The sequence below is a fragment of the Suncus etruscus genome, chromosome 18 (assembly GCF_024139225.1).
Source record: "Suncus etruscus isolate mSunEtr1 chromosome 18, mSunEtr1.pri.cur, whole genome shotgun sequence".
NCBI classification, from domain to species: Eukaryota; Metazoa; Chordata; class Mammalia; order Eulipotyphla; family Soricidae; genus Suncus; species Suncus etruscus.
In genome coordinates, this window is record NC_064865.1 from 32,914,616 (window position 1) to 32,928,201 (window position 13,586).

A 13,586-nucleotide genomic window follows, 5' to 3' on the forward strand; every position below is an offset into this window, starting at 1 on the left:
TTCCTCCCATATTATTTTTCCCAATGATTGCTTTAGCTATTCTAGGGTGTTTATTGTTCCAAATGAATTTCAAAACTGCCTGATCCACTTCTTTTAAGAATGTCATAGGTATCTTTAGAGGGATCACTTTAAATCTGTACAATGCTTTAGGGAGTATTGCCATTTTAATGATGTTAATCCTGCCAATCCAGGAGCAGGGTATGTGCTTCCATTTCTGCGTGTCCTCTCTTATTTCTTGGAGCAGAGTTTTATAGTTTTCTTTGTATAGGTCCTTCACATTTTTAGTCAAGTTGATTCCAAGATATTTGAGTTTGTGTGGCACTATTATGAATAGGGTTGTTTTCTTAATGTCCATTTCTTCCTTATTACTATTGGTGTATAGAATGGCCATTGATTTTTGTGTGTTAATTTTGTAGCTGTCACCTTGTTATATGAGTCTATTGTTTCTAGAAGCTTTTTCATAGAGACTTTAGGGTTTTCTAGGTAGAGTATCATGTCATCTGCAAACAGTGAGAGCTTGACTTCTTCCTTTCCTATCTAGATTTCCTTGATATCTCATTCTTGCCTAATCGCTATAGCAAGTACTTCCAGTGCTATGTTGAATAGGAGTGGTGAGAGAGGACAGCCTTGTCTTGTGCCAGAATTTCGAGGAAAGGCTTTCAGTTTTTCTCCATTGAAGACAATATTTGCCTCTGGCTTGTGGTAGATGGCCTTAACTATATTGAGAAAGGTTCCTTCCATTCCCATCTTGCTGAGAGTTTTGATCAAGAATGGGTGATGGACCTTATCAAATGCTTTCTCTGCATCTATTGATATGATTATGTGATTGCTATTTTTCTTATTGTTGATGTTGTATATTATGTTGATAGATTTACGGATGTTAAACCAGCCTTGCATTCCTGGGATGAAACCTACTTGATCATAGTGGATGATCTTCTTAATGAGGCATTGAATCCTATTTGCCAGAATTTTGTTGAGGATCATTGCATCTGTATTCATCAGTAATATTGGTCTGTAATTTTCTTTTTGGGTAGCATCTCTGTCTGGTTTAGGTATCAAGGTGATGTTGGCTTCATAAAAGCTATTTGGAAGTGTTCCTGGTTTTTTGATTTCATGAAAGAGTCTTGCCAGGATTGGTAGAAGTTCCTCTTGAAAGGTTTGAAAGAATTCATTAGTAAAACCATCTGGGCCTGGACTTTTGTTTTTGGCAGACATTTGATTACTGTCTTAAGCTCCTCAATAGTGATGGGTGTGTTTAGATATGCTACATCCTCTTCATTCAACCATGGAAGATTATAAGAGTCCAAAAATTTATCCATTTCTTCCAGGTTTTCATTTTTAGTGGCCTATAGTTTCTCAAAGTAGTTTCTGATTACCCTTTGGATCTCTACCATATCAGTAGTGATCTCTCCTTTTTCATTCCTAATACGAGTTATCAAGTTTCTCTCTCTCTCTCTCTCTCTCTCTCTCTCTCTCTCTCTCTCTCTCTCTCTCTCTCTCTCTCTCTCTTTCTTTGTTAGTTTTGCCAGTGGTCTATCAATCTTGTTTATTTTTTCAAAGAACCAACTTCTGCTTTTGTTGATCTTTTGGATTGTTTTTCAGGTTTCCACTTCGTTGATTTCTGCTTTCAGCTTTGTTATTTTCTTCTGTTTCCCTATTTTTGGGTCCTTTTGTTGAGTACTTTCTAATTCTATGAGCTGCGTCATTAAGCTATTCAGGTATGCCCCTTCTTTCCTGATGTGTGCTTGCAAAGCTATAAATTTTCCTCTCAGTACCGCTTTTTCTGTGTCCCATAGGTTCTGATGGTTTGTGTCTCCATTATCATTTGTTTCTAGGAAGGTTTTGATTTCCTCTTTGATTTTATCTCGGACCCATTGGTTATTCAGTATTGGGCTTTTTAACTTCCAGGTATTAAAGTTTTTCTTCTGTGTCCCTTTGTAGTTCACATATAATTTCAGGGCCTTGTGGTCAGCGAAGGTAGCCTGAAAAATTTCTATCATTTTTAGATTATGGAGGTATGTTTTATGTGCTAGCATGTAGTCTATCCTGGAGAATCTCTCATGTACATTAGAGAAGAATGTGTATCCAGGCTTCTGGGGGTGGAGTGTCCTGTATATATCTACTAGGCCTCTTTCTTCCATTTCTCTTTTCAGGTCTAGTATATTCTTGTTGGGTTTCAGTCTGGTTGACCTGTCAAGTGTTGACAATGCTGTGTAGAGGTCTCCCACAATTATTGTGTTGTTATTGATGTTATTTTTCAGATTTGTCAACAATTTTATTAAATATTTTGTTGGCCCCTCATTCGGTGCATATATGTTTAGGAGAGTGATTTCTTCCTGCTGTACTTATACTTGATTAATACAAAATGTCCATCTTTGTCCCTTGCAACTTTCTTAAGTATTTCTTAAGTTTGCATCATTTGATATTAGTATGGCCACTCCAGCTATTTTATGGGTGTTGTTTGCTTGGATGATTTTCCTCCAGCCTTTTATTTTGAGTCTATGTTTGTTCTGACTATTCAGGTGCATTTCTTGTAGGCAGCAGAAGGTTGGATTGAGTTTTTGATCCATTTAGCCACTCTGTGTCTCTTAACTGGTGCATTTAGTCCATTGACATTGAGAGAAAGAATTGTCCTGGGAGTTAGTGCCATCTTTATATTGAAGTTTGGTGTGTCTGTTGGTCAGTCTTGTCTTAAAGTAGGCAGTTCAGTTTTTATTTTAAGAATGGTTTTGAGTCTATAAAGTTTCTGAGCTGTTGTTTGTCTGTGAAACCATGCATTGTTCTTTCAAACCTGAAAGTGAGTTTTGCTGGGTGCAGTATTCTAAGCGAAGCATTTATTTCATTGAGTTTTGTCACTATGTCCCACCACTGCCTTCTAGCCTTGAGTGTTTTCAGTGACTGGTCTGCAGTAAATCTCAAGGATGTTCCCTTGAATGTAATTTCTCTTTTTGATCTTGCTGCTTTCAGAATTCTGTCTCTATCTGTGGGATTCGTCATTGTGACTAGGATGTGTCTTGGGGTGTTTTTTCTGGGGTCTCTTTTAGTTGGTACTCTTCGGGCATGCAGGATTTGATCTCATGTATTCATTAGCTCTGGTAGTTTCTCTTTAATGATGTTCTTGATCGTTGATTCTTCCTGGAGATTTTCTTCCTGGGTCTCTGGGACTCCAATGATTCTTAAGTTGTTTCTGTTGAGCTTATCATAGACTTCTATTTTCATCTGTTCCCATTCTTTGAGTAAGTTTTCCATTGTTTGATCGTTTGCTTTAAGGCTTTTTTTCCAATTTCTTCTGCTGTATGGAATTGTTATTTGTCTCATCTTCCAGTGTACTAATTCTTTTTTTTGTTTGTTTTGTTTTGTTTTTTTTTTTTTTTGGTTTTTGGGCCACACCCGGCGGTGGTCAGGGGTTACTCCTGGCTGTCTGCTCAGAAATAGCTCCTGGCAGGCACGGGGGACCATATGGGACACCGGGATTCGAACCAACCACCTTTGGTCCTGGATCGGCTGCTTGCAAGGCAAACACCGCTGTGCTATCTCTCTGGGCCCTAAATTTCTTTTACCTTAAAAATTAATCATTTTATTGAGATGCTGTATTTATAATACTTTTAATTTTCATGGAGCATTGCAATGCCACACCCATCAGAGCCAACTTCTCTCTACCAGTGTCCCAAGGAACCCTACCAACCCTCCCTCCATTGTAAGTTCAATTCTATGACAAAATTAACAGTTCCAGTGACTTTGACCATGGTTCCTTTACTATGCCTCCCCACATTGTTTTCACTTATGGGAGATATATCTCTTTTACTAAATTCTGGAGATAGTGACAACTACACACATATAAACAAAGCTAATTTCCTGAAATTCTACAAAATTATAAATTAATGATAATTTGATAATGTAAAGGTTTTTTTTAATAAAGTATGACTTTTTTAGAGATATATAATGAAAATTTATTTTTAATCGTTAGATATTCTTGTCCTACATTACTATAAGGGGTCTGCCCCTTTAAGAAAGATCTTAATCAACAATTTTTGGCTGGCTAACCCCTCCTCACCTCCATGAGGTTCAGTGTGGAGAGTCTGCGGCAGTTTAAAGAGGCAGTTGGGGGGCCGGAGAGACAGCTTGGAGGTAAGGCGTTTGCCTTTCATGCAGAAGGATGAGGTTCGAATCCAAATCCCGGCATCTCATATGGTCCCCAGTGCCTGCCAGGGGCGATTTCTGAGCATAGAGCCAGGAGTAACCCCTGAGCGTTGCCAGGTGTGACCCAAAAACCAAAAACCAAAAAAAAAAAAAAAAAAAAAAGGAGGCAGTTGGAACAGGCCTATTTATAAAAGTAGTATAAAAGTGTATTTTATAAATAGACCTATTTACAAAAGTAGTATAAAAGTGTTTTATCCTCTGAAAGGAATATTGGATTTATGTTAGAAATTTTTATATTATAAATATTGCTTATTTTTTAAATTTGCTTATTTAAACATCAGGATTTAAAAAGTTATTCATAATCCAGTTGTTTCAAGTATGTACTACCAATTCCACCATATGTTCTTTTCTCCACCAATGTTCTATCTCCTTCCCCCCTCAGCACGCCCAATTAGCAGACATAAAAAATTTATTTCATATATCTTGCTGCAAGAAAACTTAGAGAAATTTCAAATGCAATTATAAGAAAATAAATCAATAAAATATATTTGTGATTAATGCTATATGATTTAACCCATGTAAATAAAGAAATTAAAATATTGTAATACAATATAATATAATGTTTAATCTTATTTATATAGATAAGTTTTCTTGTCTACTACTTAAAATATACCTCATTAAGTTATTTTTGTACTGGAACTCTTTATAGTAATAGTCCTTTTTCACAATCATTAAAAACTATTAAAATATCTTTGCTAATATATTTTAGAATTTACATGAAATATATCATGACTACAACTGTAAAATTTAGTAAGAGTGAAAAGAATTTGAAAATTTGGAGGGGAAAATCTGAATAGGACTATAAAAATACAAAGTGTTTTATCCTAAGAAAGAAAATATTGAAAAGACTAATAAGAGAGCACATTCCAGAGAATGACAAGACCAGGAAACTGGAATAAAGTTCAATACTTTAATCCATCTGCCAACAAACCTCCCAGCCTAGCCAGCCATCCTGAAGGAGATGAGCCCCGTGCAAGGTCATGATGAAGATTCTATAAAGAAGGGATTATAAGGAGGTTCCAGCTATCTGATGATCCTTAAAATGATTGGCTATTGTCTAGGGCAGTGGTCAGCAACCTTTTTTTTTTCAACTGAGCCAAATCTCGGCAAAACCACGATTGAAATTTATTTTGAGACCCACTTTTTTTGTTTGTTTTGTTTTTGGATCACACCCAGCAGCGCTCAGGGGTTACTCCTGGCTCTATGCTCAGAAATCGCTCCTTGCAGGCTCAGGGGACCATATGGGATGCCGGGATTCGAATCACCAACCTTCTGCATAAGAGGCAAATGCCTTACCCCCATGGTCTCAGGCCCCGAGAGCCACATTTTTAAAACCAAAAATACATAGGATGGTACACTGTTTTTAGTTTCAATAAGTTTTTATTTAGAATATTCTGTATGCAAGTATCCATATAGGTCGGGAGGATATAAATAACACAACTAATAAAACAAAGACTTTAGAACAATATTATTTACCGATCACGTTAAATTCCATAAAATTTGCCTTACAATGACTGACAAAATCAAAAACACTAATATGAACATTGGCCTTGCATTTCCTTGGATAGTTTGAGAAAGTCAGGTTTGTATGTTGTTGTTTTTAATTTTAGACACGATTCCAGGTTCTCATCGATGAGACAATTTCTCAATTTACTCTTGATAAGATTCATGCTTGAAAATGATTGTTTGCATAAATATGTAGACCCAAACAAGGAAAGAACAGCAAATGCTAGCTTTTTTAGTTTATTATATGAGTCAGGAATACTATTCCAGGTGTTAAAAATCAACATATCTTCCTTCTCTAGGTCTTTCAAAGCAGACCACTTGTGCTGTGAACTAAGTTCACATTTGTGTTTCTCCAAACTTTCTAAATTAGCACAAAGACATTCAAATTTCGAGCTCCACAGTTCTTTGTTTTTTTTAAATCCAGCAATTGCATTTCAAAGTTGCCAATGTCGATATTAAAGGGAGAAAAATTTAATTCTGTTACAGTGGCATCCAGAGGTTTTGTTTAACAAAGGCCAACGTCACTTTGCTGTTTCTGAAATCCTGAAACCTCTTGAGAAAAGCTTCCCTCATATTTAAAAGTGCTGTTTTAAAATAGGTAATGTCAATATCAGAATTATTTTCTTGGCGATGTTTCAAAAGGCTTGGAAAGTGAATCAAAGTTTCTCTGTCAAAATCTTGAGCAAAAACAGATAATTTGTTTTCAAATGAAATAACTTCTAACATTGAAAAAATTGTGTTTCCTTTCCCCTGTAGTTTATGATTAAGCTGATTTAGATGTAAAGTAACATCCACCATGAAATACAGTTTCTGAATCCACTGATCATTTGTTAATTCTGGATAGTGAACACCCTTCTCTCGGAAATATGCCTTGATTTCTGTTAATAAGGAAGCAAAACATTTCAAAATGTTTCCTCTTGATAACCAAAATGTGCTGAAAAATTGAAAATTTGAAAGAGAAAGACCTTTTAACAGTCTTTAAAAGCAAGAACAGACTTCCAGAGAAAAGTAGTGATTTCATTGAAAGGAAAAAAAAATCTATTGACACTTTAGTGTGTGCTGCACATAGAATGTACACCACCCTTCACCAGTGCACTTTCCCCACCACCAATGTTCCTTGTTTCCTTCCCCTTCACTATCCTCTGTCTATGTCAGGGGCAGGCATTTTGCTTTTTTCTCTCTATCTCTCTTTTCCTTTATGACACTGAGGTTTGCAAAATTTCCTTTATGACATCGTGGTTTGCATCCAGTTCTTGTCCAGAGTGATAAGTTCCAACTATCAATATCATAATGTACCTTTCTGTATTCTAACTGATCTCACCACTTTTTATGACAAGCTTCCTATCATGGACTAGTCCTCCTGTCCCTCATCCCTATTTTCTCTAGATATTACTACTATATTGTCATTTATTATTCTTATATGTCACAAATTATTATTCTGTGTCTACACCTCTCCTTCTGACTCATTTCACTCAGAATAATAATCTGATGTGTTGATGTATGTACAGATGATGCACTGTGCATGGCTCAGTGTTCTTGTGTAGTCACAAGAAACAGAAGTTGCACACTGGTACATTGTATTCACTCATTGTATGATAGACTGAATTCAAAAAAAACTCCCTGCTGAACTAAACTCTGTGACTGATGACACAGTAAAGATAATTTGTGAAATTCACAATTGTGATCAAATCCAGGCTATTCACCACCCTGGGTGAGAGTATGGATGCCTACTACTAGCATCTTCTCCATGAGGAAGTGAAGTGACTGTTAAGGAGAATGGTGCTCTCTCGCCTTGTTGGCAAGAGGAAGAAGTAGTGCAGTTCCTGTGAGAGCAGAACTCTGACTTTGTACAGCCCCAGTTGGACAAGGAATGGGTAACGAAGCTTGTGTATGTGGCAGACATTGTTCATTTTCTCTATGAACGTAATATTTCTCTGCAGGACAGTTTCACGAGTAGTTTTTACAGTGAGACATAAGATGGATGTGTTCAAAAAGAAACTGATTCTGGGATAGCTGTGTCTGAAAAGGAGATATTGAAATGTTTTCACTCTTGCAAAAAATTTCTGATTGGCACTTATATTATGCAGAAAGTCATAATTAAAATGAAAAACAGCATTTAAGGGCATTAGCTCACAATTTAATCATGAGTACTCTGAACATGAGAATCCACGGAAAAGAAAACTCTGGGTTGAGAATCCCTTCATGGAAGATACCCACTCTTGTGCAAAATAAAATATGTGTTTTAAGATCATATTTTTTAGATCTAAACCCTACCCAACCTGGTCTGAAGAAGCAGGGTAGCAGGAAAGAAATAATAAACCAAGCTAGCCAGGAAAGGATGATCATGGAGTCCATGGCCTTTTACCTTGTACTCTCTGCCTCGAGTCCAAAAAGCTAGAACACCTCTTTCTTTATTAAAACCAATTCCCAATACCAGGAGGCTTCAGGTCAAGAGAGAGACACTAAAGTACATTTCAGTGAGCTTCTACATATCAAAGGAAGAGGTTTAAGAAAGAATGACTTTGGGGGAACACCTTTGGGAATGACACCGGGTATCATCTTACACTCTTGGAGCAGGCCACCAGGGCTGCACATGGGGCACGCACTGACAGAGGCTAAGAGCAGAGTCCTGACTCCTGGAGCAGCCACCCGGCACACAGAAGAGCCAAATTAAAAGTATAAAGAGCCGGATGTGGCTCCCGAGCCACAGGTTGCCGACCACTGGTCTAGGGGTATCTTTGTACTGCTCTCTTGTCCTTCTCTGATAGGCAACCTGTATGGTCAGGTAGCTTGGGCAAGGTCTATGGAAATAGGCTTGTGAAGACCTAACATGTGGCATACACCATGAGGTCCCTGCTCAGAACCTAAGAAGCCAGCCATGTGGCCTTTACAAAATGGCGTCCCTCCTAGTTCAGAATTCAGGTCCCAACAATTTATAAAAATTCCTAAACAAGGGCCCGGAGAGATAGCACAGCGGCGTTTGCCTTGCAAGCAGCCAATCCAGGACCAAAGGTGGTTGGTTCGAATCCCGGTGTCCCATATGGTCCCCCGTGCCTGCCAGGAGCTATTTCTGAGCAGATAGCCAGGAGTAACCCTTTAGCACTGCTGGGTGTGGCCCAAAAACCAAAAAAAAAAAAAAAAATTCCTAAACAAGCTAGGAATAAACACACTTTCCTTAATGAAGGAGAGGGCAACTAAAAGCACCTTGAGTCAGTGTTAGACTTAACACCACCTGTTGAGTTTGTCCTGTTCTTTGATGAATCTCCTTTTGGAGAGAGAGTGATAATAGAGCAGGCAGAGCAATTGCCTTGCAAGCTGCCAACCTAGATTTGATGCCTGCACTCCATATGGTTCCCTGAGCACCACCGTGAGTGATTTCTAAATACTCTCCTTCTTACTTATTTCACTCAGCTTAAAAGTTAACAGTGTTGGGGTCAGAGAGATAGCATGGAGGTAAGGAGCTTGCCTTGCATGGAAAAGGTCGGTGGTTTGAATCCTGGCATCCCATATGGTCCCCTGAAGCTGCTAGGAGCGATTTCTGGATGTAGAGCCAGGAGTAACCCCTGAGCGCTGCCGGGTGTGACCCCCCCCCAAAAAAAAAGTTAACAGTGTTAAATTAACTTCTCCAAACCATGAACATGGACTATTTTTTTCTATTTCCTTGTTTCCTGTTTTATTTCTTTTAATAGTGACTTACAGCTTTCAATCTTTAAGTATTTCATATTCCTTGTCAAGGTACTTTACATTTTAGGACACAATTTTAAATGAGTTGTAAGTTTCATTTTTTTTCAAGCTATACCAGGTGGTAAATGTTGGAAGGAAGCATTCAATTCTGGGGGTAGTACTTAGTGCACTTACAATACATGTTCACTAGTTATTTGTACTATATCCCTGGATAATCTTTTGTTTTTAAATTCTCTTTTTAATATATAGAAATACAACAGATTTTTTGTTTTGTTTTGGGTCACACCCAGCAGCGCTCAGGATATGATCCTGGCTCTACACTCAGATATTGCTCCTGGCAGGCATGGGGGGCCATATGGGATGCCGGGATTCAAACCACCATCCTCCTGCATGCAAGGCAAGCGCACTACCTCCATGCAATCTCTCCAGCCTCGAATTTTTGAATATCTATTTTGTAGCCTTCAACTTTACTGTAAGGCTTTGGTGCAGTTTTCAGTTTATTTTTCTTTTTAATGCCATTTGCAAATAGTGATAGTTTGATTTCTTTTCCCATTTGAACCTTTTATGGGGGGTTGGGCCACACCCTGGCAGTGATTAGGGGTTACCCCTCACTCTGTGCTTAGAAATTACTACTGGCACGGGCAGGAGCTGTGGCACAAGTGGTAAGGCATCTATCTGCCTTGTCCATGCTAGCCTAGGACTACAGTTCAACCCCCGGCATCACATATGGTCCCCCAAGCCAGAAGTGATATAGCAGGAGTAACCCCTGAGCATCAACAGGTGTGGTTCTAAAAACAAAAAAAAAAAAAAAGAAGAAGAAGAAAGAAATTACTACTGGCAGGCTCAGGGGTCTATATAGTATGCCAGGATCGAACCCAATGGCTGCCTATCAGGCAAAAACCCCACCCAGTGTACTATTATTCAGCCCCTATCATTTGAACCTTTAACTAATTTTTACCAAATTATTTAATGTGACTAGGACTTCCTACTTATTTATTTTATTCAACTGTATGTATACATATACATACAGATATAATCAGTATAAATACATGTCACCCCTCCCCAAGGCCAAATGGTAATCTTACCTGATGGTCAGACCAGCCCACACCTGGGAGGGTCTGTGGTTGCTAAATAAAGTGGCCTAGGGAGGGGGTCAGGGAGAGAGGCTCAGGAGGAAGACAGGAGATGGAGATGAGAGACGGTTGGGTGCAGATGCTGCTTAGCTTAGAAACCACTCATTGTGGTTAGGGCCTTATAATAAAGCTTCTTGTCTCCTGAAATCTACTGACTGACTGTGGGTCATTTCTTTGCTGTCACCCAGATACCTACAGCCAACATAGGTATCAACATAGGTACCAACGTAGGGGCTGCAGGCACTATACCGAGCCGAGAAAGGCCTCACCATCTATCCACCACCATCAAGGACTCTTATTAAATTAATTAATACAAAAATACACATATATATAATATGAATATATTATATATTACATATAATACAATATATTCAGAATAAAAATAATATTTGCCAAATGAAATCTAAAGAAATTCTCTTTTGTCATGAACTATATGTTACATGATAAAATCTTGCATTTCAACCACTTAAAAGAATTCTTCTATGGGTATTTAAGCAGCCAATTAAATATAGTTTTTTTGGGGGGGTCACTCCCTGTGATTTCAGGGCTTACTCCTGGCTCTGGGGTATCATTCCTGGTGTGATACCAGGGATCACTCCTGGTATGTCTTGGAGAACCATATGGGTTACAGAGGATCGAATTAGGGTCAGTTGAATGCAAGGTTACCTTAACCTCTGTAATATATCTCCAGCCCATTACATATACAGTTTTATTTTAGTTTAGTTTAATTTTGCTTATAATGACTTGATTTTTTCTTTTTTTAGTTTTTGGGCCACACATGGCGGCACTCAGGGGTTACTCCTGCCTCTGCTCTCAGAAATCACTCCTGGCAGGCTCGGGGACCATATGAGTTTCTGGGAATCGAACCTGGGTCTGTCCAGAGTCAGTCACGTACAGAGCAAATGCCATACCGCTGTGCTACATCTCCAGCCCCAATGACTTAAATTTTTTTATATGGTTCTAAAAACACATAACAAAGTAAAACCAAGTAAGACTTAATTCTCACTCTGTTCACCAAATTTTCCTTAGACTTTTCTTCTATCCCCTCTTCCCATGTTAGGTTTTGATTTACATTTCCACTTAAAAATATACATGTGACTGAGAAATGATACAGGATTTTCCTTGCAGACAGCTTATCTAAATTCCTTCCCTGAAACCATATATGTTCTCCTGAACACTATTAGGACTGATTCCTGAACAGAGAGTAAAAAATAACCCCAGAGCACAGGCTAGTATGGCTCCTAAACAAAAAATTAGATTAAAATAAAATGAAAATGAAAACACATTGTCCATCACCTTGTTTATTGCATTTATAACGTTCATCTCAGAATTATCAATAGTTTATTTATATTTATTATCAATTATTGTATTTATTATATATTTATTACCAAGTATTAATATTTATTATCAATATATACCTATCTGCAAAATGGATAGAATGTGTAGGGTGAAGAATAGGAAGGAGTGGGCTTGCCTGAGTTTTCTCTAGAGACAATGATTTATTTTTCAGCTAGATCAAGGTTCTGACCTGGAGCTTGGAGAAAAGAGATGGAAGAGAAGCAAGGCTGCATACTAGGGCTTACTATTCCATTTTCTGCATCCTGCATTTCAACAAGGATGCAGCTGAATTTTTTTTTTCATTGCTCTGTCTCCAGCCACCACCACCTGTTGATTTACATTTGTTTGTTTCCTGCCTTGTCCTATTACAAAGAGTGAAATAATAAATAGACATATAGAGTCTTGTGTCTTTGAATCTTTTCTGACGAGATAAATGGGGTTGGGGGTCGCAAAGAGAACTGCCAGAGAAGGAGATTTAGAGCCAGGTTAGTACCAACAGGTCCAGGAGAAGAGGAAGAAAGCAGGAAGAGAATAATCTTTCTAAAGAGTTTCTAAAAACAGCTGTCATCCAGTTAGCAGCAGCGCATCCAAAGCTAGGGATTAACGGATGGAAAGATTAAGATGGGAGGCAAATGAACAACTCTAGGGACTCAGGGTGATCCGGGTACCTGCAAAGAGGAGCTGGAAAAAGGGAAAGATCTCCCCAGGGAAGGAAGCATGGAAAGTATAGATGTGGTTCTTTGTAGTGCCGTCGTAGAAAGTGACCTCTCCGTCTTCGTGATCCACACAGATGCTTATCTTTGTCGGATGGGGGATCAGAAGAACTTCGTGGGTGTCGACCCCATTTAGCGCCTGACACTCAAAGCCGGTGATGCGAAGCACCCAGAAGCCCGTAGAGGGCTCCATCGCTAGACAGCCCCGCCTGGGTACCAGGCCGGAGACTGCGCCCACGATGCAGCCTCCGCCTTCGGGCCCTCGAAGCATCACCTCCCACTGATGGCGCCCGTATTTGAGGCCCGGAGAGCCCAGCACGCAGCGAAAGGGGTAGAAGCGCGCGAGGTCGGTAGGTTCCACGGACTGTTGAATGAAATCCAGTGTCACTGTCTTCAGATCCCGGGAAATGATGAGGTCCGGATGGGCCGAGGACTTATCCAGGGTTATGGAAGCTGTCGGGAGATGAAGATGAGGAAGAGGGGCAACCCAGGAAAGGGCCAGTCCTTTACTACTGAGCTTCCTCCTCATGGGAAGCTTGCTGTCTCTTCCTTCTCTGTTACAGTCCATTTTGTCCCCACTCCACCCCACATTAAAGTTCTAAGCTCCCTGGCCCCAGTTTTATCATATGCTGTTTGGTGGTTGCAGAGCGGGATGAGTGGGAGGAAGATTAGAAAACAAAGGAGAATTAGACAGCTCCCTCCTTCCAAAGGAGAATTAGACAGCCCCCTTCTTTTATTTGGATTTGGATTTTGTCATCGTGAGGTTTATACTTTAGGCCTAGAAGGAATTCCACCCACCCTTTCACAATGGCTTATATAGAGGTGACTTAAGTCTCATATAAGTATTTAAGAATGGGAACCTCATTGTATTTCAGGACTATAGTCTATAACCTTTAAACTTTGCTTGTGGCAGTATTATTTCTTGCTGTATGGAGGGGAGAGAAGATTGGAAGAGGTGAGGAACATGTCTTTTAATGAAGACATGCTTTAACTTTATCTTCCCTTATTCACC

The 13,586-nt window shown here is 39.1% G+C and overlaps 2 protein-coding genes across 2 annotated transcripts in view; one reads left to right on the forward strand and one right to left on the reverse strand.

Annotated features, from left to right (window-relative positions):
* PRR3 (proline rich 3) overlaps positions 1–13,586 on the forward strand; it is a 641,937-nt gene that overhangs the window by 16,526 nt on the left and 611,825 nt on the right. The window lies entirely within an intron of this gene.
* The window catches only part of TRIM31 (tripartite motif containing 31), a 37,869-nt gene that overhangs the window by 4,985 nt on the left and 19,298 nt on the right, over positions 1–13,586 (reverse strand). Inside the window, exons 9-10 of the mRNA XM_049764764.1 lie at positions 12,530–13,027; positions 11,942–11,945 (exon numbers count right to left, since the gene is read on the reverse strand). Coding sequence (XP_049620721.1) covers positions 11,942–11,945; positions 12,530–13,027 — 502 coding nt within the window. The remainder of the gene's footprint in view (positions 1–11,941; positions 11,946–12,529; positions 13,028–13,586) is intronic.